General features: G+C 41.9%; 1 protein-coding gene across 1 annotated transcript; it reads right to left on the minus strand.

Annotated features, from left to right (window-relative positions):
- Positions 1 to 345: 345 nt before the first annotated feature.
- Positions 346 to 23,523, minus strand: LOC109485505 (tolloid-like protein 2). Its single transcript, XM_019789191.1, has 18 exons — positions 23,002 to 23,523; positions 14,280 to 14,429; positions 11,207 to 11,401; positions 10,748 to 10,865; positions 10,133 to 10,311; positions 9,427 to 9,660; positions 8,792 to 9,010; positions 7,955 to 8,071; positions 7,653 to 7,798; positions 6,312 to 6,510; positions 5,725 to 5,850; positions 5,102 to 5,262; positions 4,403 to 4,583; positions 3,799 to 3,924; positions 3,147 to 3,274; positions 2,718 to 2,931; positions 2,091 to 2,341; positions 346 to 1,675 (listed from the first exon to the last, which is right to left on the minus strand). Exons 1-18 carry the CDS (start codon positions 23,156 to 23,158, stop codon positions 1,547 to 1,549), a joined length of 3,030 nt encoding a protein of 1,009 aa, XP_019644750.1. The 5' UTR covers positions 23,159 to 23,523; the 3' UTR covers positions 346 to 1,546.
- Positions 23,524 to 24,817: the final 1,294 nt, after the last annotated feature.

Raw genomic sequence — 24,817 nt, forward strand, 5'->3', positions numbered from 1 at the left:
ATTTTGATGCACATTCAGGTAAGCCATTGCCTTTCAGGTAAGAATTTATAAAGTGGGTTATAAAATGTGTTACACAAGAAATTTAATTTGTGTGGCTATACCTGTACATTTATGAAAACATCAAACTGAATATATAACATGCATATTTGAATGTTATGGTTATATACTGACCATTTGAATCTGTATGGAGTAACTGTAAGAGAGTATTTGACTTAATAAAGATAACGGTTTTCTGTGAAATTGTTTCCTGTGTTTTTTAGAAGTACATGTGCTGTATGATGTTATTGTTGCTATCCACACTGTTCAACTATTACCGCTGAAACAATTCAATAATCTCTCAAAACACCAGTACACTTACAAATCTTTATTCATAAAAAGTTGCATTAAAAATATTACAGGGTATGCTATATCTAAAAGTAAAATATCAATAATCAAGATATTAACATTAAAAAAAGATGGTGACTTGACCACAGAGAGGCAAACAAAGATCCTACAGAGACATTCCCTCAGCAATCCTGCTCATTCTGTAGTTAACGTATATACAGACCAAGGTATGGTGATGTACAATGTTTAGGATTGCTTTATATAACTGTCATGTAAAAGATACACATGTACTTGTGGATGGTAAATTTGTGGGGAAACCATAGGCTAACGCATGTTTTAGAAAGCTTGGACTGTAGAACAATCTAAAAAAAAAGGATGCAGCAGCAAAAAAAATGTGACAGAGAAATTTTAGGGTAGTGTTAAACATCCCTACCTTCATGAAAAGATTATATAAAAAAGGAATAAAAAAAGCAATGAAACAAATTCCTTCAGACTATGCCTGTGAGGCAAGAGTGATTTTAAGTTTATACCGCCGCAAAAAAAAAGTAAAAATAAAAAAACATCTATGGACCATCTTATGATTTTCATGGCTTTGTCATTGTGCAAATATTTCAAGGTATTCTATCAAAATAAAAACAATCTAGAGCAAAGATGTCAATGTTAGTAAAGTTAAGTTCAGAGATAGTGGGTCTTCAAACTGAATGATTTGTGAAATCCATTCAATATCCACACATCATAATATAAAAGAGATAAATTTATCGTATAAAAGAGATAAATTAGTATACATATATATATATGTATGTATAAAAGAACACACTGAAAATCAGAGATCACTGAGTCACGTAAACCCATCAAAAGGCTTTAAATTTGTGATATCAACACAAACTTTTGGCAACTTCTTGCTGTTACATGCACTGACCTGTCTTTGGTATTACAGACTTTAACCTTCAGCATGCTACAGGTAATGTGCCCTGATGTGTGTATAACACAGCATGCTAAAGGTTAAAATATACCATTCAGTTGAACGTTTGTCCTAATCACAATGGTAGGGCCAGCCAGAGAGATGGAATTCACTGTTAGCATTAAGTACAAGTACAATATGTACCTTCAATTATTATTATGTAATGTCAGTCCTCTCTAAAAGAGAATTGTCTATGAATATGTGTATCATTTGTTGAATGGAATGGCAGTTTGAGTGGTAACTTGGCATCATAGAGCTCCACTAGGCATAGTACGTCTCCTTCAGGGCTGTTCCCATATACTGTGCGTGGAAGCCTTTCTTGTTAATGGTATCGTCTGTGCGGAAGCGAACAAGCAGCGAATCTCCTCGTGACACAATCACGTCAGGGGTCTGCAAGGCAAGGGAAGAAATCATTATTTTGAGTAGGTTGACAGATACATGTACATAGGAATGCAAAGCTGGAAAAACACCACCTACATTGACTATATACATCAATGAGAAGCAGTACTCCAGTCAGAAGGTTTGAGAAAGATGTCTGTTAGGCAGCAAAATGACAAAGACATAGCAGGAAAAAGACGTAGCAAGAGACATAGCTGGCTGTGAAAAAGAAAACCTCAATATCCAACCTGATCAAATTATTGTCAGAAGCTCATTACTTGTTTCATGTTTTTAACTAGCTGCTAGACCAAGATGAAAACTTGCTGCACAGTGTGCCTGTGGGCACAGGAGTACCTAAGGTCTAAGGTAAGGTTATGGCTTGTGTCAAACCAGATGTCGCTAATTCAATTGAACAAGAGTGACTTACCTCTGCTCCACAGAAACGCCCCAGTTTTTCAGCTGAATCATCGTAACCATCAAAGATCTCCACATAGTCATAGCCACATGTGGTTTCATCTTCAATTTCAAAGGACTTGAAGGCCAGCCTGACTGTCTGGCCCTGTCTGGCAGTGATTGTCCAATCACACTCCTCCTGCTGCCCGTAGTTGTTGTCTCCGTACTGCGCGTGTGAGAACAGGTCTGTGACTTGCTCGGTAGCCAGCAGAGTGCCTCCACATACTGTAGGCAAAGGGGGATGCCAAAGGGAAAATTATGACAGTTTATGCAGATGACAACAGTCAGCATGACACATCCTGGAAGGATTAATCTGAAAGCCCACATTAATTCAATTCCTTGGCTCTCATCAGAAAACATGAGGCAGGCTAAACCAAAAACCAAAAAGTTTAATTCTTGGGGCACTGGTTCCTAACCTAAATGTATAGATATAGTATCTGTACAGTCAGTACCGGTATAAGTGCCCTTTGGCATGACACACCACCTTCACAGGTGCACGGTGCAGCAGCAGCTGCCTTTACACTGAACACCCAACCTGAGCACATCTAAACCAGTTTCTTAGTCATTTATACATCATGTATAGTCCCAGTCCCACTCTCACCTGTAGTGTGCAAGGCAGAGAACCCTTTCCTTTGGACGGAGGCATCTGAGAAGAACTTGATGAACATGTGGTTGGAGTTGGCGACGACCGGCGGAGGCTTCTTGTTGCCGCAGTACCGTCCCAGAACCGGGTCGTCCGCGGAGTGGCCGTCGTACACCTCCAGGTGGTCATACGCACACTCCTGGTGCTGCTCGATCTCAAAGTCATTGAACATCTGGAAAATCAAGGATCATTCTGTAAGAGGGTCTGCATGGGGTGATCCTGGCAATGCTTTTCAAAAAAGTTGGCAATGCTTAACGGTAAATTCAGGAAAGCATGAATACAGGATAACAAATAACATGCTACATGGAATTAAAAGTGACCAATTTCAGTAGCTTGCAGGCCTAATTGAGAGAGACTGTCATCCCCACACGTGCACTAGGAACTGACCAGTTTTATCCTGTGTCCAGATGTGGCCAGAATGTGCCAGGTACACTCTTTCCTGGCAGGATACTTGTCAGGCCAGTTGGGACTGGTTATTTCTCCCGTGGCAGCGTTGAGCTGATGTTTACACCCAGCTGTAACATAAATTTACATGACAGGTTACTGAGGAAAAACATAAAGCATTGGACATACTATTATCACATATAGTCATCACATAGCCTTTTTATAGAATCCAAGGTAAGGATTTATTGTCACGTTGGAGTGACATACATGTAAAAGATATCTTCTGTAACTACCGGTATCTGCCAGGTGAATACTTCTGATCTTTTCAACCTACAGAATACACTAGAATGAACTTTATTGCTCGACAATCGTACATGGTACAATGTGTGGTAGTAATACAACAATACTACAAAACTTATTACATTTTATTATATTTCTTACTACAAACTACTATCGATACAGTATATGAGTTACAATATGTTCATGTATTGATGATATGGTCTCGCTTATGAAATTAAGTGTACAGAAATTGGCCTACGTAAGCACATATGGTAGTTGGACATGACAAAAATTCATGGTGTTGTATTTTTTACATGTCATGTCTGGGAGGCAACCTATGAGCAGATAGGAACATGTTAGAGGTGTGGGAACTTGCCTTCCTTGCAGTCATGAAGGTTCTCATGTAGCGTGAAGCCGTTGCGACATCTGCACTCGTAGCTCCCCAGCGTGTTGACACACTCGTGCTGACAGCCTCCATTGTCTACTGCACACTCATCCTTGTCTGGGTGTGCACAAGGGTTACACAATCTTAATCACAGTCACACTTAACATCTGAAGAGATTGAGCAAACTTTCTGGCCTGTTTGACCCCTTGAGCCCAGATGGCCAATAGGTTTGGAGTAATAAAATGGAAGAAAGTGCTCAGACTGGCATTTTAGAACTCTTTATACTTATATATATGTAACCTTCAATAATTCACAAGTGCTTTAGAACATTAGATATATGTACTTAGAACTTGGGAGGATTATCTTTTATTTGATCATTATGATTATATCTTTTTATCACTATCCATTAGATAATTGTGTTTGATTATAGACCAAGCCCCTGCCCTGCTCACCTCAGTCAAAAAGTACAAAAATAAAATAAAAATGTAAGTACGCAAAAAAAGGAACCACTATGCATCCACTCTCTGATTGGTTGAGCTGCTAATTTGATTGACAGCTGGGATCAATCAATGTGTTTTCAGTGGATGGTACACACCTGAGAAGAAGGTTGCATGGAAGCCTTTCTTGGACACCGTGTTGTCAGACTTGAACTCCACACGCATGTTGTTACGTGAGGATGTGACTGACTCGGGAAGTTCAGATCCACAGAAGCGTCCCAGGACGTCAGACTCAGGGGACAGTCCACTGCGTACTTCCAGGGAGTCATACTTACACACCTGGGATACATGAAAAATAAACATTTGAATAATTGTAGTACATTTGTATATGAAGGATTAAACTAGTACATACACACAATGAGACAGTTCAGCTAGAGTAGCTTTCAGATAGATTTCAGATAGATTTCAGACATCCACAATTTTCCATCAGCACATGAAAAGGTAGTCACATGACCTAGATCCATATTTTGGTCCATTTTACCATTGTGGGCTTTTGACTGCTAGCTGACATTTAAGGTAGATGCATTATTTTTGGTACACAGCAATCTCAGAAAGAAAGGTACTAATACAGCCTCCAGAAAGCTGCTAGCAGGCCAACATTCAAATATTTCATAGCAGAAAGCCTCCCCATAGACAACAAAAATATTAAAATTCCTTTAAAAATATTAAGTTGAGATTCAAAATACAGATTACTAGTAACTAATACATTGAAATCATGTGAATAGTCATAATTTCTTACAAGACATTACAAATTTTTACTTCTAATTTTGTGTACAAGAGTTTTCATCTGTACTCACATCGTTGCCTTCTAACTCGAAGTGGTTAAACTTGAGAGTGATGCGGTACTGAGAGGGTGCCACGATCTGCCAGACACAGCGTTTGTTCTGAGGGTACTCCAGCGGGAAGGTAGGACTGGTGATGTTTCCACTCAGACCGGTCAGGAAGCCGCCACATGCCGCTGTTATAATTATATAAGGAATTTAGACACAAACAGAATAATTAACCATTCCTTAAATAAGTCATCTGTACTTCTTGATGCATACATTGTACATACATGTATACAACGATATTTTGAGACTTAACATTACATGTACATACTTGTACAATAAGTCCAAACCAATTAAATAGTAAACCAGATGCAAACCAGGAGGTAACCTACAGACTTTTCTAGCACACTGCACTTGTTTCTATGAACAAAGGCTGTTAGAAAAGTCTGTGAAAGACTTTCTAACAGCCTCTATTTAAGTGTTATGGAATGATTCTGACTTTCCATACATCAATTTAAAATCTTGTGCTGCTAGTTACTGAAGGCACAACAATGATTATGCTTTACATCATGTGTTCTATCAACATATATGATCTTTTGTTCTAAGAAAAGAAAGTGTCAAACATATGAATTGAAATATTTCGGTATACTTACGTTCACATGTGCGCTTGTTGGAGCTGAGTTCATACCCAGGACTGCACTCACAGTGGAAACTGCCCAGGGTGTTCACACACTTCTGTTCACATCCTCCCTTGTCTGGCTGGGCACACTCATTCATCTCTGTGGAAAAATATGGACAGATTGGCATGTCAACCTACATTGAGAATAAGCATTTGATATTGATAATGGAATACGACTGACCTATATTTTGCAGCCTACCAGAATACCTGTGCAAGCCCTAACATTGGGCTAACTTGATCAACAGAATTACAAAGTGCAAGTTGTGTCACATGAAAAGAAAAATAAATATTAATCAGTAGCTCTGTTGTAACTTGTATGAAGTAGCAAAAGACAGAGTGTACAGCCTTTCAACATCACAGATACTAATGACTCATAAGTTTCAACTCAAAAATCTACACAGGTTGTTGCTTTCGTGTCATGCATGCAGATTGGTCAATCAAAGAGGTCATTAGAAAATTTGATACTAGTTGTAATGATATGATAACTGTGTTCTCTTACTGAACACAAAGCTTTCTCATCATACAGAAGTTAAAAAACGAGTTTCATCACTTTGATCTTACCCTTGAAGAATGAAGCAGAGAAGCCGGCCTTGTTAACTGAGCCATCAGACACGAACTTGACCAACAGAGTATTGGAGGAGGACTTGATGTCGTCAGGAGTGATGTAACCACAGTACCGGCCCAGCCTATCAGAGTACTCCTCATCCAGACCATCACGCACTTCCACGTAGTCATAGGAGCAGGTGTCGTGGCGCTCTATCTACAAAACCAACACAACAAGATTACTACCTGCAGATGCAGCGCTACAACTTGTTACAAGGCTTTCTGGATATTGTAAGTTGCTATCAGTTGGATGAACCAATCAACAGACACTTTAACATCGTTAAATTTTATTGTGTTGATGTATGGTTTAAGATATAAATAGCCTTATCAAAATTGTTAGGTGTTTGGCTCCACTAATAGCCCACAACTGCCAGATTGTTTATGTCATAAACTTTTCAGACAGTAGCCAGAACCCCTGCATCGTGTATTGCTTTCTCACGCACCTCAGTTTGGCTAGGATAATCATAGAATAGTTTAGTGTTTTTTTCAACAGTTTTTAGGATGCAATGATGTTTTCTAGGAGTGCATTTTGTATGTTATAGAAAGCTAATTAGAAAACTCTTAGCAAAATAAAACTGTTTTTAACCTTAAGCATGGTGAATTAATCTTATCTGTGAAGTAGGAATCACTTAGCATGCTTGAGGTTAACTTAAGGACATTGTTAAGTGTTGCATCTGATATGTCCAACCAGTGTGTTGATACAATCACCGTGGGACTGCTATGCCTACATTCAGGCTCCTACATTTGCACTATACTGACATACCATATATACTCACTTCATACAGAATATCCAATTAGGTAAAGGCATGTAACAAAACAAGACAAAAAATGCCACTTGCTATATGTATAGCCAAGGACATAACATAGACGTCCTTGGTATAGCTCACTACATCCTTTTTATTGGTTTAATCATTTGACCCTTGCCCCAAATTAAAAGATCAAGTTTTAATGACTGTTTACATCTTTTGAACCAAATTTTCACAGTATGTGCCCCAATAAGGTGAAAGAAAACCTGATTAACAAGTTTTGTACATGTAGCAACAATTAATAGATGAAGAATTCTAGCATGTCAGCAGAACGTACTGCTCCTGTGCGAAATGGAGCAATATGTGCACTTTTACAGAATGTATGGTTTAAGGTTGGGTTGACATTCTGCTTGTTGTGTTCAGAAAGATTTGCTATCGATGTCGAACAGAAACCATGGGTTCACACAGGTGCAGTATGTTCTGCCAAAGTGCAAAGAAGACTACACTAATTGTTCCGTGTTGCTTTCTTGACTCAGTATCGTTACATACTCACTTCAAAAGCCTGGAAGGTCAGCCCTATGTTGTATCCTCTGGGAACAGTTATTCGCCACACACACTCCTTGTTTGGCCTGTAGTCGTCAGGATAGTTCGGACTCTGAATCTGTCCTGACTCCTTTTTGATGTCACCTCCACAGATGGCTGTGTCAAGTAAGATACATATTTTTGTACAGTACTAACTCAGAACTTTATCAACCACACTAAAATCTATAAAAGTTTATGTCAAACCCCACCTTCACATTGTAGTTAAAAAATGCTTAAAAAGAATACAATCACAAGAAATGAAGTGTGTCTAACCTTCATACTGGATAGAGAAGCCCTTAGCAACTCTGTTACTGTTGGCCTGGAACTCAATCCACAGTCTGCTGTCTGATGACACAATGGATTTTGGAACATCGCTGCCACAGAACCTCCCTGAGTTAGGACAGAGCCATGTAATTTGTTGTAATAACTATACATACCAGTATCAGGCACAGTTAGTAGTAGTCTTTATCATAAGCCAGTGACTGAAGACTTACACATATTGGATTTGTGTAGATCCAATTCAAACCTTGCAAACAAAACTTTTACACAGAACAAGGAGGTTATGCACAAAAGTGTGAAGTAGTCATGTTGCCATGAAGTTGAGCAAGTTGTGCTGCATTCATAATAATGTTAAATGTTGTTCCTTTTGAAATACCATACAGCCTACTCTTTAAAATTGTTAACTTGTAATAATAAACATGTACACATACCACTGAGATCCGACTTATGCTCCTTAAAGGCATCCAGTGCAGTTTTTAGGGCTTGGAAACCCAATATTGTAGTAACTTATCTACATACTAGTACTGAGTTTAAACCACACTATCCCAATGTACATTGACCCTCATGGAGCAAAAATTCCCAAAATTTTGACGGAAAATGGTTACTGGAAGGGCCCTGGGCTGATTTTTAGGGTACCACCTAGAAAATAAAGGGCTGATCTTGGGGTTTGTTTCTGCAGTTTTAAAAGCCAAAAGTATGAAATGCTGACTGAAATATATATGCCATTGTGAAGCAGTATGTCACTATCACAAAGATTGCCTTATTCATAATATTAACAGTTTTGCTGCCCTGAAATCGCACTGGATGCCTTTAAGTCATCTTATGATTTACCTATTTGAGGTGACTTCCTCCAGTGTCCGTCTCGGATCTCCACGTAATCATACCAGCAGCCCCGTGACGGTACGATGTCCATGTAGGTGAAGTTGAGGACGATCTTCTCCCCAGGTGTGACAGAGATGCGCCACTCACAGTCCGCGTTGGGGGGATATTTGTTTGGCCAACCAGGTGAGGTAAAGTTACCTGTTGTCTCCTGGAGTGTGTACCCACAGGCTGGAAAAAAATAACAATCCTATATTAGAGTCTTTTAGACATCAACAGTAGAAATGCCAGCACTTGCTTACAGCTGGAGATTTTGCCTTGTCGAAATAACCACAAAAACACCAACTTAAAAACGCTGCATACATTTCAAGAGTTACAGTTAAGTCCACATTGATAAAATTTATTTGTAGGTTGAATAGAACAACCAGTCTTTTTTTCTAAGTTGCAGTATTTTTCAGCTACCTAAATGATATACTTGCCAGATAATACAATCAAAGAGGAATGCAAAGTTAGCACCAGTGTAAACTGTTAACCACAGATCACATGTTTACATGCTATATATAGACTCCGAGAGACTTTGAGATAGTTAAAAACACAAGCCACAAAACCTGTGGACAAGCCAAGTAAACAAGTGGCGCTGTCCTTACATTTACACTTGTACAGCTTGTTTGCCTGGGCAATGTCTCCCTTGCTGAGGTGCGATCGCTGTCCGATGTTTGGACGCAGGCCAGACTCCGGGTCCCTCCGCGGGAGGATGGTATCCAGGAACATCCCTCGTGAGAAGGTGTTCCGAGCGTAGTGCATGATGCTGTTGAAGTCGTAGGACTCACCGAGCGAGTCCACCTCTCCTTTCTCCAGTTTCAGAAAGTTGTACTCTTGGCCTGTGGTGAAGATATTCCATCATGTTAAGTAACAGCAACAGCAAATAATTAACAGTTACTCTTTAAATCTTTTATGGGAAGACTGCACCTGACTAGAGCACAAACCATCTCAGCCATGTCATTGGATTACATGTCCTTAGCAGTTGTCAGCACATCCGCAGAACTGCACCTGTCCAAAGCCTGTAATGTTGCATGGCAAAATTCTGATGCAATGTTGACCAAACGCCCAAGAAAAAATATGTAAAATACGAGTAAAGAGACTCTTTTTATATTTACACAACCAAGTCTTTTATATTTCAGTGACCGTCTGTCACCTTCCTCAGGCAATTCTGACTGGTTTACATTGTATTGCAGCACAAGTGTCGCTGCTACAGATGCATTCCCGGATGTAAAACACGAGTTTCGCACAGGAGCAAGCAATACGTTCTGCCAATGTACATGTACTGTGGTTGCCAGTCAACACAAGCCTTACCTGGCTGGATGTTTTCCTTGATGATGGTGACCCAGTGGTCTCGGTCAGGTCGGGTATGTTCATGCCAAAAGCCAATCACATGGCCGAGCTCATGCACAACAATGCCAAACTTGTCACAGTTCTTTCCTATGGAGATGGCCTGTGGTCCATTGCCTCTTCTCCCCACAAAGGAACAGCACCTGTGGTTTTAACAATGTAGGAACAAGTAGTGAATACATCATACATGTATTACATTTACTTCTAACCCCTGCCAACTTCTAGGTCTGCTTTGTTTTAGTGCTAGGGTGTTTTACAAGTTTATTTTTTGTTGCTGCCTTTTTTAGTCATCCCAAACCAAACAAGGAGCATAACAGTTATATCCCATTTCGTGACATTACATCTGAGGTGTGATAATGTTCAATACGGGTTCAGCCAGAGGGAGATCTGATTCGCAGGAGGGCTGGGACCAAGGGCGATGTGATCATATAATGCCTCGCTAGCCATCTTTTTGAGATTCAAGCCTTTCTTATTCACTGGCCATATCAAACTAGCAGTCCTCCAGAGTAGTAAAAGACAGTAGGAAGCCCAGACTATGGCAAAGGTGTAATTCTGAGATGTCCAAGGAGTTTTCCTCACCCACACTCTCTGTATGTGAAGACGATGTAGTTCTCCTCATCAGTTCTCTCGATGAAAGTGACGCATGTGAAGTTCTCCCAGTGCCTCATCGCTTGTTTAAACATTGCCCGCTGGCTACCTGCAACACATACCATGTCCAGTTTCTTTGTTCTTAAATATTAGGAATTCATGTACTTTTCCTGTGTCAAAATATTTACAAAGTGTTGAAATAGATGATTATTATCATATTATACCTGAAACATTTTGCCATGCCATGCAACATCAAAATTTGCACCTAAAAGCAAACTCTGGTGGTAGCTACTACATGTCTGTGTAAATTTGTAAACTGTAGTAAATTTTTCATCCTGGTAAGATCCTTTGTACTGGATTTTTTTTTAGAAAATCCAGGAACAGTACCTTTTGTATGCATTTTGTACATGTACAAAAGCTAATGGAGTAATTTAAGTATCCAAGTATTACCTGAAAAGTTGGCCTTAGGATCCACAGTGTAGGGAATGACAGCGTTGGGCCATTTCCTCTCGGGCCTGGCCGTGGCTGCCCGCCGTATTCTGCTGTGTACCCTCTGGATCGGCGCAGGGCCTGATCTGTGGAGCCGCTCCCGGCGATGCTGGGGTTTTTGTCTGGAGTGGCCTGGTTTAGCCACTGTCCAGTTTACTGAAGAAGTAGCATAACAAATTTAACATGAAATGCCACGTGGCAAGCCTCACTGGGTCAGTCTACTGAAGAAGACCAGAATAACTGGTCGAAAGATCTAGCTGAGAGATCTTTATCGTGTTGGAAAGTTTTAACTTTAAACACATTCTAAACAAATCTTTATATTGAGATTATGTGGTGTTATTTATTAACCCTTGTCCTTCTGGCATTCCTGGCACAATATTTTTCAATATTTTCATGTCTTGATTAGATAAAAAAAAACCAGATTTTTTTGCCCTGCAGTGGCATAGTTACTTCCGCATTCGTTGCGTTTCTCTGCGGTGTAATCCGTTGCACGAGAAATACCCCCAAATTGTACCTATGCAGGGTGCTATATAGATGGTACTGTATGTGCCGCGCAACATATGTTGCGCACAGCAGGACAAGGGTTAAGATTATGTGGCCTTGAATGATCAAGTGGCTAGACTAGTGGACACGAGATTGAGAGGACACAGGTTTGATTCCTGCTATTCCTGCGGCTATTTTTAAAAGTTTTTTGCAAATAGATGAGCAACATCACGTATGCTTTCATGTTTTACAGGTGCTCATCACCCTCAAGTTTTAACCTGATTGCTCTATTCCAGCAATGCATCATATTTTACTTCCTGAACACACCTGGCTCAGAGACGTACTGCGAATTTTACTAAACATGAATTATTTCACCTGCGTGATTGTGTGTTGGGAAAAAAGACGTCTGATAATTGCATTACATTAATGGGTCTTCTAAAGGTGAGCACAAATGTGTTGATGTCATCAAGAACTGAGATAGAATTTCATCCTACAGCTGTGGCTACGGCTGCAGCTACAAGTGGTTCAATAAACCAGTCTATATTATTTACAATGTATATATTAAATGGCCCTGGAGGGCTGGTGTCAGGAGCCATTTGTGTCCTACAGCACACTGACAGCTGAAGGAAAGGACCCATATGGCTATGGCACACTCGTGGGCTTGATAAAACACCCAAAATAGACCCAACTCTGCCTCGTAATGCGGTTTCACAAGTCAACAATGTCGTCTTTACACATAGCAGTGGTAGCCTGCCTGTTTAAGAGGGCCAGCTCTTAAGGCGGAGGTCACTAAAGGAATCTAACGAGATTTATGATGTGTTTAGGCCAGTCATAAACCTGGTAGGCCTTCAAGTGTGCGGCTAGGATGACCCTGGAGCACCTCTTGAGTCTTGTGCTATTTAAAGACACTGCAGATGTATTACAAAGTTCAGAGATGGCGCGGGCTCCCCTTGGCTTTTTGCAATTTCAATGTGTTTCCTGGCAGAACTTCAGAAGGCTTTTGTCCGTTTAAGTCAACAATACTGAATTGATTTGACTTTCACTGTTGCTAGACTATGTACAGTACACTGTGAAACTTTTGCTGTGGTTTCATTTTGCAGTAGGATTTGGAGGGAAAGAGACTTTTTCAAGAGGGCCTGCAAGGGGGGGTAGTGATTACGAATTACGCAAAATTTTCGCCGCCTATTACGAATTACGTTAAAGTCTCAGAGCTGATTACAACTTTACGATTTGCAGCTAATGTCCAATTACGAATTACGTTGATTTTTGCAGAGGCTGCCTACTTATTACAAAGTCTAAAACGGCCTGCTTACGCCTTACGAAAAAGGGCTTGCAGGCCCTCTTTCAAGGTGTTTTAAATCTACATCTAGAACAATTCTCTAATACAGTAATCCTGTAATGGAGGCATATATTTGCAGTGTCACAAATTTGCAGTAGTGAGGTCACGGTGAAAACCGTGAAATTGAAACCGCCGTGAAAGTTTTGTGGTTTACAGTATGTCCCTTGTGATGATGTAAAAATGTTCTAATTGGGCAACCTGAGACACAAACAAAGGCCACAGCCAACATTCTTTCTTTAACCCTAATCACACTGAATTAGCCACTTGGGTACAAATTCTCCATTGGTTACAGGGTTAGGCAGCAGGGTGGAGGTTAATATGGATTTACAACCCAAGGACTTTATAGGAAAGAAAGATACTAATGTCCAAGCAGATTCTGTGGGGAAAGGGGAGTCTATATTGGCTGCCAACAGTTACAGGAGGCAAATGGATACAGGCAGCCAATATACACTCCACTTACCCCACAGAATCTGCTTGATGATTAGAAAGAAACTACTTTCTAATACGTCTGTCAGATCTTGGCACTGCGGAAAGATCTTAACGTTACAGGTTCTTTAAGATGGCTTCCTCCACAACTTGCCAGCCAAATCTGATACAGCTTCCTCAAGGGTTGGCTTAGCCATACATAGTTGAAGAGGATAGAACATATTTAGACAGGATCCCTTATCTTGACATAGCAGAGTTATCTGTGTAGTACAACATGGGGATTTGATGGAGGAGGTGTCTGGGGTATGGCTGTGCTGATGTTGGCATGACTGCGGTAGGGTTGGATGTTGTTCTGAGAGAACCCCAGGATGTTTCAACAATGTCTTGCCAGAAATGCTACAATGTGACTCCAGTGAGATTAGGGTACAAGGCTACCACTGTTTTTATAGTATTCCTATCCAGTACCAGAGTGCTATGCCAAAGTATGCAAAGAACTCTATTTGAAACATACGAAATACTATGGGGAATCATAAGTATTTTACATGAAACATACCAACTGTGTTGAGAATACTGACTACGTACGAGTAATCTTATACTGCCTGGGTCATGTGTTGAAAGTTGGGGTAAAAAGTTTTTTTTTTTTTACAAAATTCATAATTTCCCTCTCGGTTACTAATGCTAGTTTGTACGTTTTGCATCAAATCTGTACAATTTCCCATACTGGTACCAATTTCTATGGTTTACGTAAGATTTGTACCAATTTCATAAAATTCATGCTCTTCTTACCTCTTCTTTTGCCAGACTGCAATCTTCTTGACTGCATATGACGATGTCTTAGCTGCCCTGGAAAAGTTTCCCCTTGCTGCCATTCTCTTGTATATCTTGCTAATGTACTGATGTCATATGGACTTAAAGCTATGTCACCATCAAATTGTTCTGAAACAAAACAGAGTTCCCATGTTAATATAAAAGTAGCAGCAAAAACTCACCGACAACTTCAGTTCAAATTGCTCTTCCAAGCTTATCCAAGAACAGAATCATCAAAAATATCCTTGTCACAAAAAACATACCTCTGCAATTTGAAAGCACGCTGCTAGGTGGCTCAGAATCTACTAACATCTTTGTTATTTATCAATTATAAGGCTGCCCACAACTAAAGCAAAACATGGAAACAGTTTTCTTTGATGTTCAGTTACCAAAATGACCAGCCAGCCTGCGCTGGTGAAGAGACAAACTCGTTATAATTTATGTACGTAAAAGCTGCCCCCCTCCCCGCGCAAACACACACTGTATTATTGGTCCGTCCCTTCCCCATATTCTGCGCCGATAAAAATTGTCCTGAAAAAAATGTGCAAAATTTTTAGGAAGGAAAATATGACCCTGTGATATGATTTTCCATCTTTTACATTAATTTTTTGTTTGAAAAACTTTAGGTCCCTTGGGGATACTAGTTTTATTTTCACGTGCAGATTTTCCACCTGCAAGTTTTCACGCACGAAAAACCCGCGCGCAAAACCTCAACCCCGTTTCAAGCCCGCCCTCATCCTCCTGTGCAGGTGTCTGTACCCCCGCCTGTAATCCGGGATGACAGACAGTGACGACAGGGCAGGCCTGCCGACCCTGACCCAGACGTGCTGATCACAGGTTTAACACATCAGCAAAACTCGCAGGACCCATCCATCAGCTGTTTTTATCCCTTGATAAGAGCACAACAAGCTGACGTTTAACCTTCTTTAATCCCAAGATTAACAGAAGATCAAGTTGAAACTATCGGTGGATTAGGATTAGAGCCAGGTTGACGAAAGTCGGCGAAAGAACCACACACAGTCAATCGGTTGTGCTAATTGTGTGACGAACACACAGCTACGCAGTTGTTGTGTGATCTTCAAGGTTGGTCAACAATGGCTTCGTCTCTTTGACATCGTGCATTCATCAGAGAAAACACGCAAGTCACGAATCCGTGTATGTGTTGATAACATTGCCTACTCTCCAAGCAGAGGTTTGCAGGGAAGATCGTTACCTTTCTAACGTTATATATGCCCGTTTTTTTCTGTCGCTACCCCTACCAACGCCTCCAGCTCACGCCTCTGGATCTTCCCCACCAACCTCTGCTTGGAGAGTAAACATTGCCTAGAATTGTGTACATCTACCTTTACACAGCGAACTGTTAACTGTGGCGAATTTTCGATCTCAAACCCGGTAGCTATCAGGGCGCAATGTTCCTTTTGATCTGAGAAATAATACAGAAGTCCGTACAATGGGATCAAGGCCTCTGGGGCCACCACCCTGGCACCTGTTCAACGTTTTTAAAGGTTGTTGCTTCCGATGTGGATCGAAAAACAAAAACAGAGGCTCTTGAGCATGTTTGATATCCGAAGATGATAATGGAATAACCAGTTGTGACTATACTGGGTTCAAAGTCAGAGACCTCCGTGAAACAAACCCCGTGTATATTTATAGAACTCCGGCCTTGACTCAGCTTTCCATTATACCTTCTCACGACCCCTTAAAGGGTAAAAGTTGGATGATACAACTTCAAACATTGGTGTGTGGCACTAGTACTGTAAAAGAAGTATATCTACAACATATACAGTATTGTACCTTGCTGAAAATGCTGGCAAACTATCGACTTATAATCCTACATTTATTTTAGCAAGAGAACACGAACTCTAAAACTGATAGATAAACATAATGTTTTCTAAACCTAATTCGTATTCAACTGTTGTTAAACTATTGTTGAGCTGATAACATACTGCTTTAAAGGTGAATACAAGAACATTTAAAGTTTTAAAGAAACTTTAAACTCAAGATGTGATTGGGGCCCAAAACGCAATGTGTACCTAGTACCCTCGCTTGGAACAGGTGTTTCAAGTTCATCCACCCCTGGACTGCAATTTGGGAGGAAGGAGATCGAGAAACTAGTTAATTCTCTACCATAGTCCAAACAACAACACAACGGACATGATATATTCGTGTTTGTCTGTCCTGTTTCTTTGTTGTTTCTTTTTCCATTGCTGCAATGTCATTTTCGGTGTGCGGTTATCCTATAGTTATATGGAAATATCTTCGGAAACGAAGCCAAGCCAAGAGACTACTAGTATATGGAAAAATATAGCAACCTGCATTAACAAAACATAGTGTATTCCGGTAGATTTCACCCTCCTTCATGTGTATTCCGGTTTATTCCGGTGTATTCTGGTAAACAGGCCGGTGTATTCTGGTAAATAGACCGGTAGTGTGTGATGGGACCTGACTCCCTGAGTCCCTCGCGTCTCACGGCTGTCCAGGAGAGGAAGAGACACAGCGGGACGACTTTCAGCTGCCTCGGGTTGTTTCCCACTCAAGTCAAAGGTCGGGATTAGTCAGAAACCAAAGGCTATCTGTGTCAAAACGGTTTGGCATCCGTAGGTAAAGAATTCCATGTCAGCCTTGGTCTGCGACAGTAGCTGTTTCCAATGATAATCCGAACCGTCTGCCGTGCAATGATGACGCAACTGTTATGTTTATACCTGTCCCAGTCAATCGTAGGAGCGGTCAGTGGGACGTGTGGTGTTGGTGTCTTCTGTATCAAGACGATTCTTATAAAAAGTAATATTGCTAGCGTTCACAATATATATCCACCTCATGTGTTGTTCTTCCTCTTCGTCACGACAAAAGAACCGCAAAGAATTTAGTGACACCAGCCCCAGCGTCTTTCACAATTAGGCCATGTTGATTTGATTATATGGATGACATCCTCCGGGAGCCCCAAAACTGATGCGCGCGTGCGAATAAAAAAAAAGTTTTGCAAAAAAAAAAGGTTCTTTTCATTATGAAATCTACGTGGTCATGAGAGTTGAGCAAATGGCACAGAATATGGTTTGGCGAATAATCTAGTCTTCAAATTCATTTCTTTACAATTTCGTCTTTTTTCGTTTGATTTTGGCATTCTACGACATTGGTATAGTTTTTATTAATTTTTTTGTAACTTATGGTATATTTTTGCTCATTTTGCACGATTTACAGTATGGTTGAAAACTTTTTTTTTTTTGGAAACGGCCGAAAATTCATGCGCGCGCGGATGTCATCCATATAATCAAATCAACATGGTCTTACTGTCACTATCCTTGCGACCACTGATGACTCAACCGTCGGTTGTACGTTCATTGACTCTTCAAATATCTTAAATGTTAGTCAGAAGTTGTCCTTCCACCAATAAAGACCGAAGTAGACACAACTCAGAGCTGATTTACCGTGTGTACTACTTCAATAGGACATCACTGGAGACGACGGTCTATTCCCTACACACCTAGAGCAATAAATCACTTGTTCTAAGTACTTCTAAGGCCTGACATTGCGAATTCCTCTTGAGGTTTTGAAAACACTTCAACACAAGTAGAGGTTGAAATCCAAGCTCTTAATTCGTCATTCCGTGCTCTCACACGTGTGTTATATACGGTCATTACCTGTTGTTTTCTGTTTGCTTGTTATCAAGAGTGCCAACTTGTAAAGGTCAAGAGATTTTCCACTTTGTGCCGGGATAATTGCGAGTGTTCTACCTGGCCTGCATTACACGGCCTGGGCACCATCGCGCCATCTGGAGGGCACACAAAGCTGGTGTGTTTTTTTGTCGGGAAGACCGACTGGAAAGGTCAATTTCGGTCTGACTCCCCAAATACCCACTATGTGGGCCGTGCTGACTGTCACTGGCGGTGGGGCTCTCGTGGGAAAGGTTTCAGAGGTCTTTCCGTGGCGTGAAATGTTTTGTGACCGTCCGGAGTCTCTGGGTTTTTGGATAACCACGCAATCCAAACCTACGAGTCAGACAGCATTCTCATCGTTTTAGCCTCGATGCCAGACGGGTTCTTGGCGCTGGCCTGTGTCTCAGGGCTAGTACACATTAGGCCACAGAAGCCTGTTGCTCTGGGGGTGTCTCAGATAATCTATGGTAAAATTTCATTGGGGACAGGTTGGCCATGGAGCCGAGGAGCTAGCCTAGCCCTGGCAACAGTCTGGCACTCGAGCTACCTAATTTTTTTTCCATGGAACAGCGCTACAGCAGATCGTCCCTTGTTGAATCATCTCAAGATATTGCATGATGATTCAAGTTTTCCCTCAATGTTCTGTTAGCATGTGTAATCGTAAAATGTCAAAGTCATAGTCTTGACATGCCATACGCTATCTTCTCGGACCTGTTACTGATTACTACCACCAGTACGTAAGTCTCGTCTGTCGTCAGCAGCCAGCTTGGCAGCAGGTCGTCTGAAAATCGGGCGTCAAGAAGATTCTGCCTCTGAATTAGCACTTTCGAGTATACCCTTGGAGGAAGAAAAAACATGAAATAGTGTGCATGTTCTGCACTATTATCTATCGTTAAATATCTTCTCTTTGACAAAAAGTATCCTTAGGTATCCTTTGGTGGCGTGCGTCGCCCGTGTCAGGAGACCCTGTTTCTGGACCAGAAGTTCAAGAGTTCGAATCCCGGCTCATGTCACAGAAGATTCCACAGAATGCAGTAAGCCGTGGTTCACTGTCTGTGAGGAGGTACGGTTGTCACGGGAGGTGTCAAAAACATTACAAGAAAAAAATGTGAAAAAAAACACACGAAAAAAGTACTCCAATATAGCACATAGTAACTTAATTTGCATGTTTCTTACAACATTCATCCTTTAGTTACACTTTGATAAAATTAATCAAGAAAGCTACAAACTAAAGTACAAGGAGAAGGAAATCTTTTATTTCCTATCTTACACCACCCCCAACCCCCAAATTGAGCCAACCTGTACAAACTGACAAACCAGCGACAACGAAAACATCACGCCCTTCCCTAACAGCTGACCTAACAAAAACTTTTTGCAACGATCCACCGACATCCTCACCCTACCGGCGACCCTGTCTGCCTGTAGCCTCCTGTGCAGGCTTTCTGGCGGGCATCGTTTCTACGAGTACGGCGGTTTCTTTTGGAGTTCGCTACCCCGTCGAACTTTCGGAAACGGACTAGAGCACGACAAGATGGGATTCCAGGCTATATATACTAGTAGCTCTCCCCCAGAACAGAAAACCGCCGTGCTCTATCCGCTAGACATACGTAGAAACTTAAGAAAGTCCACTAGGAAGTCTGCGCAGGAGGCTAGTCTGTCCGGTTTCCTAGTACTGCCTTCTTCTCTCTTTGGACGTGTACATCATCGGGCGGAGAATTAGCGGCTATAATTATACCGCTATCGGACGGCCAGCTGTTGAGATGTCCAACTCAGTTGACAGAAGGACGTCAGAAACAATTGCAGTTAGGACGTGGTTCAGCGCGGTAGCGAACTGACAGAAAACTGTGTAGAGTCAGGCGACCGGAAAGCATGATCGTGATCGTTTTCTTTCCCATATTCTCCATCATAGTTGTGAATCAGCCCCTGTACCCGACTATAGACCCTGTCAAGACCACTTCTTGTGGCTATATTCTTCAGGAGTCGTTGGCTTTTCGATCGCGGTCATGCTAGGACATACATGCCCAAGGGCCAAATTTTTAGACAAAGCGACCGCAATCGAATAAATATGATCCTGGATACACCGCTATCAAGAAAGTCCATTTCAATTTGAACCAAATGCTTACAACTATCTAGAATTACGTCTAGATGACGGCAAAGTTCCATCGTGATCTGATCTAGATCACGATGGCTCCAAAATTTGTTTGTCCGCAAAGGAGGGTTGTTTTTGTCGCCGATGGTTAGTTCTCTGGCTGGTACAGGATGACTCACAACGTTGTCAGCGAAATTTTGGGCTTCAGGGTATGTCTTGGGTAAAAAAAACACGATTATGTTTTCAGAAACAGCAGTTGTTTCTTAGTGAATACGATAATTTCAACTCTATTTCTATTTGCTTCTTGATAGTGCGTCATAGTGATGAAATTCCCCTTGCAGCTTCTTTCAAACTGCAGGTAAGAAGCACGTACACGGTATACCCTATAACGGAAACTATGTAAGGGTAGTGACCGTAGCGTGAGGTTGCGCCTTGGAATGCTTTCTCTAGTAGAAGGTATATTTGCCAAGGAAAAGGACGTCACTCGTAATGAGCCGATCTCTCTGATGTATCCTTACAATTTTGCATAGGTCATCACGATTCTTGGACCAGATTAGTTACTAGTTCAGTAGTTGGTATACAAACATTATGAGATAGTGTGTTAGGCAGGTTAACGTTACGGATTACCATCATAACATCTGCTTGAAAAGGCGCCTTTTAGCGGTTAGACGCAAGAGTGTGTCCTCCAGTGTTGTCAAACAAGGGGAGGAGTGGGCAAAACTTAAATAAGGAAATCGCGGTTATTTAGTGCAAACGTCTAGGCAAACAAACCTACATTTACATACAGCAATGGAGACCTCATTTACACAAGAACACACGAACACACCATTTCTGCACTGCGTATTTACGTTTGGCTGTTGGGGCAATAGCGGAATGCAGAAATGGTCTGTGGACACACGCAAGTCCCAGCGTTGATGTAGAGGAGGCTGGCTGCGGGGGAACTTTCCTCCGGTGCTGTAATTGCTTGTTATCCTACCCCTACTCTTTCCTTCATCTACCGACACCTAATAACCAAGCAGATGTTGGGGTGACTGAAAGATCGTAACGTTTGCCGATGTCTGGACTTCTCTGGGGTGAGGAGCTGAAAGAAAGGCCACGTAGTCAGAAAACGTTTATTATCTTACGCCAACGTCTGCTTAGGGATTATTAGCGTGCCATCTGACTGCAAAGGTATCTCCTCCTGAGCAGACTATATACTACGACTGGGCTTTTTCTTGTGCCGTCAATTTTTTTTTCCTTCTGGCATATCAGGCCAAGCGTAGATGGCAAAAGAACCCAGGTACAAATAGAAGTAATAACGCCAGAAAAAAAGCCAATTATGAAAGCTCCCCTAAAGGCCCAGTCACAGAGCCTGCTAGTATAGCCTTGATGCAAGACTTCGGCTTTCTCGAGGGCTCAGAGTCTATCTGAGGAGACGTCTATGGTAAAATTTGCGGAACCGATGAGCTAGGCTGCCCCTGGCAACAGTCTGGCACACAGGCTAAGCCTGCTAAGGATGCTACGGCAAAGGCAAGTCGGTTAGCGCTTGTTATTTCAACCCAATGGCGATGGTGACACATGGACACCATCATGCATGGCCTGTCAACGATGGACCAGATAAAATCTAGCGATAAGATAAAATCATGAAAAATAAACATGTGCCAACAGAGACTGAGAGAGGCACCATCAGTGACATCATCAGCACCAAGGAGGTTCTATCAAAACCTCGCTGACAACAGGACAAGGACCAACTTGTGTTGGGGGGACTTCAACAACCACGAGGCCATCAGAGATGGCAGACTTCACCCCTTTAACTTTTTTAAGCAATCTGTGACGCATCAGCCATACTGTTTTGCAGTAAAAAAAAAAACACAGACACACAGACACAGACAAGCCAAAAACATCATACTTCCCTCCTTGGGGGTGAGGTTACAAATTATGCCAACAAACGACTGATGTGGTATGCAACAAATACCAGAGCAAGGCCGAGGTCGACTGTTGCACTACGTACACAAACCAGCAGCTCCTAACACATGCTTTATTTGCTTCCGTTTATAGGGGAGCACAGAAAGAGCAAGTAGAACCAGTTGCCCCAAAACCTGCCCCGGAAGAGATTAAGCTAAAAGTTCAGAGTTGACTTCCGGATGATAGGAAAATTTTAAAGGAAGGCCTCCACCAGACAAAAGGAAAGGAAGAGAGCTTGCTTCTTTTCAGCACAACTGGTGATTCACCGTGGCTCGGAGAAGACACCGACAAGCGCTGTGCTCCCGGCTATTCAGACGCACAAAGCAAAGAAAGATTTATTTTATGTGTACAAGGCCAACCTGTGTTGGAGGAATTCCAAACCCAGACAGTAGCGAATTCCTAAGCTGTGGTGGTCAATACCCTTTCAGGCCACATCACAATGAAGTCGTTTTTCTTGTCAAGCGTCTTAGGCCAGAAGAAAACACATTGTTGATGCGCCACAGTCCGGCCAGTTGCCATTGACCTGTGGTATCAGTTGTGACAGGACTCCCCATGTGGCTTGAATTAATTTGGTACTTATCATTCCCAATTGCCCCATGCATAACCATATGTATCCCGTCGCAACGCACGATAAACCGACCGGTCGTAGTCAAAATACATTGATTTTACGGTGATGTATAACACCACAACACATTATAGAGCAGCACTAGCCTTACCGTATAGAATGCACGCAAAGTTAACCACATTGCCATTTAGCTGGGACTAAATTAAACATTATGGAGCACATCAACACATTTATAATACCGATGTGCACAGATTGAAAATTTGAAGTGACGCTTTGTCTGGTAACGTTAAGGTACTGATTGTGTACCCGCTACGGCAAAATTATGTTGGCATCTGCTATTTACTTGACCCCAGACACTGTTGGGACGGTAAAGATTGCCGGCGTCTGAAGAATGCAGTCCATGGAAACGGCTGTAAATGGCAGCAAAGGTCGGGGAAAACAATGACCTACCAGCTTTACAGGGGTCTGCATAGTCGATATCCTGCGTATCATCAGGGTTCAGGTAGTCTATTGGTACCTGGGACGCCCTCACGGAGCCCCACGTTGGCATAAACACCAGGATATAGCAGTAGCATAGCGATACAAGTCCCAGCGGCAACGCAGTCATTCTGAAAGCTCAGTTCCTTGGTCCCTGGAAATTCCCGTGCGTTTCCGTCGAGGGCATACCCACGTAAGTTGACGAAGTAGCGAGCGCTCCCTTGCGGTCAATCCCCTCGCGGCCCCTAGAGGCAGACCATACCTATCATTGTCATGCGCTCTCTGCGTAAGAAGGAGGTTAATTCCTCCCTGAATTGGGCAGAACGTCAAGTGTTTCTGATCTGTTTTAACAATGACCACATTGGCCAATAAGAAGCAACCTTGGGGCCAGGGCCTTGTTGCATTGATCCAGATTGTGGCTTTCCAGATGGCTAGGTGACGACTGGCCGCCAGCGTTCAAAACCGGAAGACCCGAGAGTGGGAAGGCGAGAACTGACCTGCTCTGCATGTTTGGCAGGATATCGCCATGTGACTGATTAGCCGTGAAATCCGCGCTGTCGGGGTACGGCCACTTTTGTTCAAACCCAAATCCGCTTTTTTCATAACATTGAGGGGAACGGCCTTCTACAACGTCACGGGGCTCCTGGCAGCCCACAATCACTGCCACTGACATTCAAATCATGTTAATGATTTAAACGTAAACCTGACAGACTAGCGGACAACACATTTGCTTCTAGAAGTAGAAGAAAGGGGGTTCCAAGTCAGAGTGGAAAAACAGCCCCCCTAGAAAAAAGTAAGATCTGATTGGTTCTCTGCTGTTCATCGCTAGTTAGTTACCACAGACGCCATCCAAGGCCGTCTCCCCAGGCTTCCTGAATAACGTCCAATCTACAGTACTGCAACATATCGCGTTTCCCTTTCCCAACTGTTATACTGTCCTTTCCTATCGACATTGATGTGAGTCAGATAGAACATAGCAAGGTCACGGACAAGCCGAGGCCTTCAGCAGATAAACAACAACAGGACATCTGTTAGTTACTAGGTTAACGATATTAAATTAACTGATGACTGTCTCATCCCTTGGCGTGCTTTGTTGCCCTAATATTCCAAGACCCCTGTAGGGACGAACGAAATCGCCAGAAGACCTTTTTTCAGTCTTGTGGGCAAGAGAAACGCTCTATCCTAAATACATAGAGGACTATTTCAGCATCTTTGGTTTAAAAAATGCATTAATGTCCACGCCGCATGATCGTTAATAGTTTTAGTCTGAGCGTTCAATGGTATAATCAGTTAGTCCTACATGTATATTTGTCGTTTTGACCAAAGTCCCAATATTGGATCGTGCAAACTACATATCAAAATGGTTTGTTACTTTCTTCACTATAAGTTTCTTATAACACCTAGAGTGACAAGACAACACAATATTGTACGACAAAGCTCAAAACGAACCCGATTTTTTCCCAGTGTAAACGTTCTACCGTGAGACATTTTTATAACTTGAGACGCGCAAATTTGCCTGGAGAAGAAAAACAACGCCTCCTCACGGGATCAGTAGAATTACACTTTCAGCTTCGCGAAAATGGGGATGAAGCACAAAACTGTAGAAAACAGAAAGGAACGTCTTAAAGACCCATAATGTTCTTATACTGAAGTGAAAACGAGGGAGGCGAGGATACAAAGGGAACAGCACAGAACCACGACAATATAGACCTGTCAAAGTTTCTCAAACTAAATGCAAAAGTTCTAAACTTGCAACTCCGGGAAAAAAAATCAACTATTGCTGGTAAAT

Source organism: Branchiostoma belcheri, unplaced genomic scaffold (assembly GCF_001625305.1).
Source record: "Branchiostoma belcheri isolate BF01 breed outbred unplaced genomic scaffold, Haploidv18h27 scaffold76, whole genome shotgun sequence".
Classification (NCBI taxonomy): domain Eukaryota; kingdom Metazoa; phylum Chordata; class Leptocardii; order Amphioxiformes; family Branchiostomatidae; genus Branchiostoma; species Branchiostoma belcheri.

Bases quoted from the DNA above. Each gene is read 5' to 3' on its own strand.
- LOC109485505 (XM_019789191.1), bottom strand. From the start codon at position 23,158: ATGACTGCGTTGCCGCTGGGACTTGTATCGCTATGCTACTGCTATATC. The intron at 5,263-5,724 runs GTAAGTATACCG...TAATTATAACAG, and splicing joins CAACAAGCGCACATGTGAAC to CGGCATGTGGCGGCTTCCTG. The intron at 3,275-3,798 runs GCAAGTTCCCAC...TTTATGTTACAG, and splicing joins CCTTCATGACTGCAAGGAAG to CTGGGTGTAAACATCAGCTC.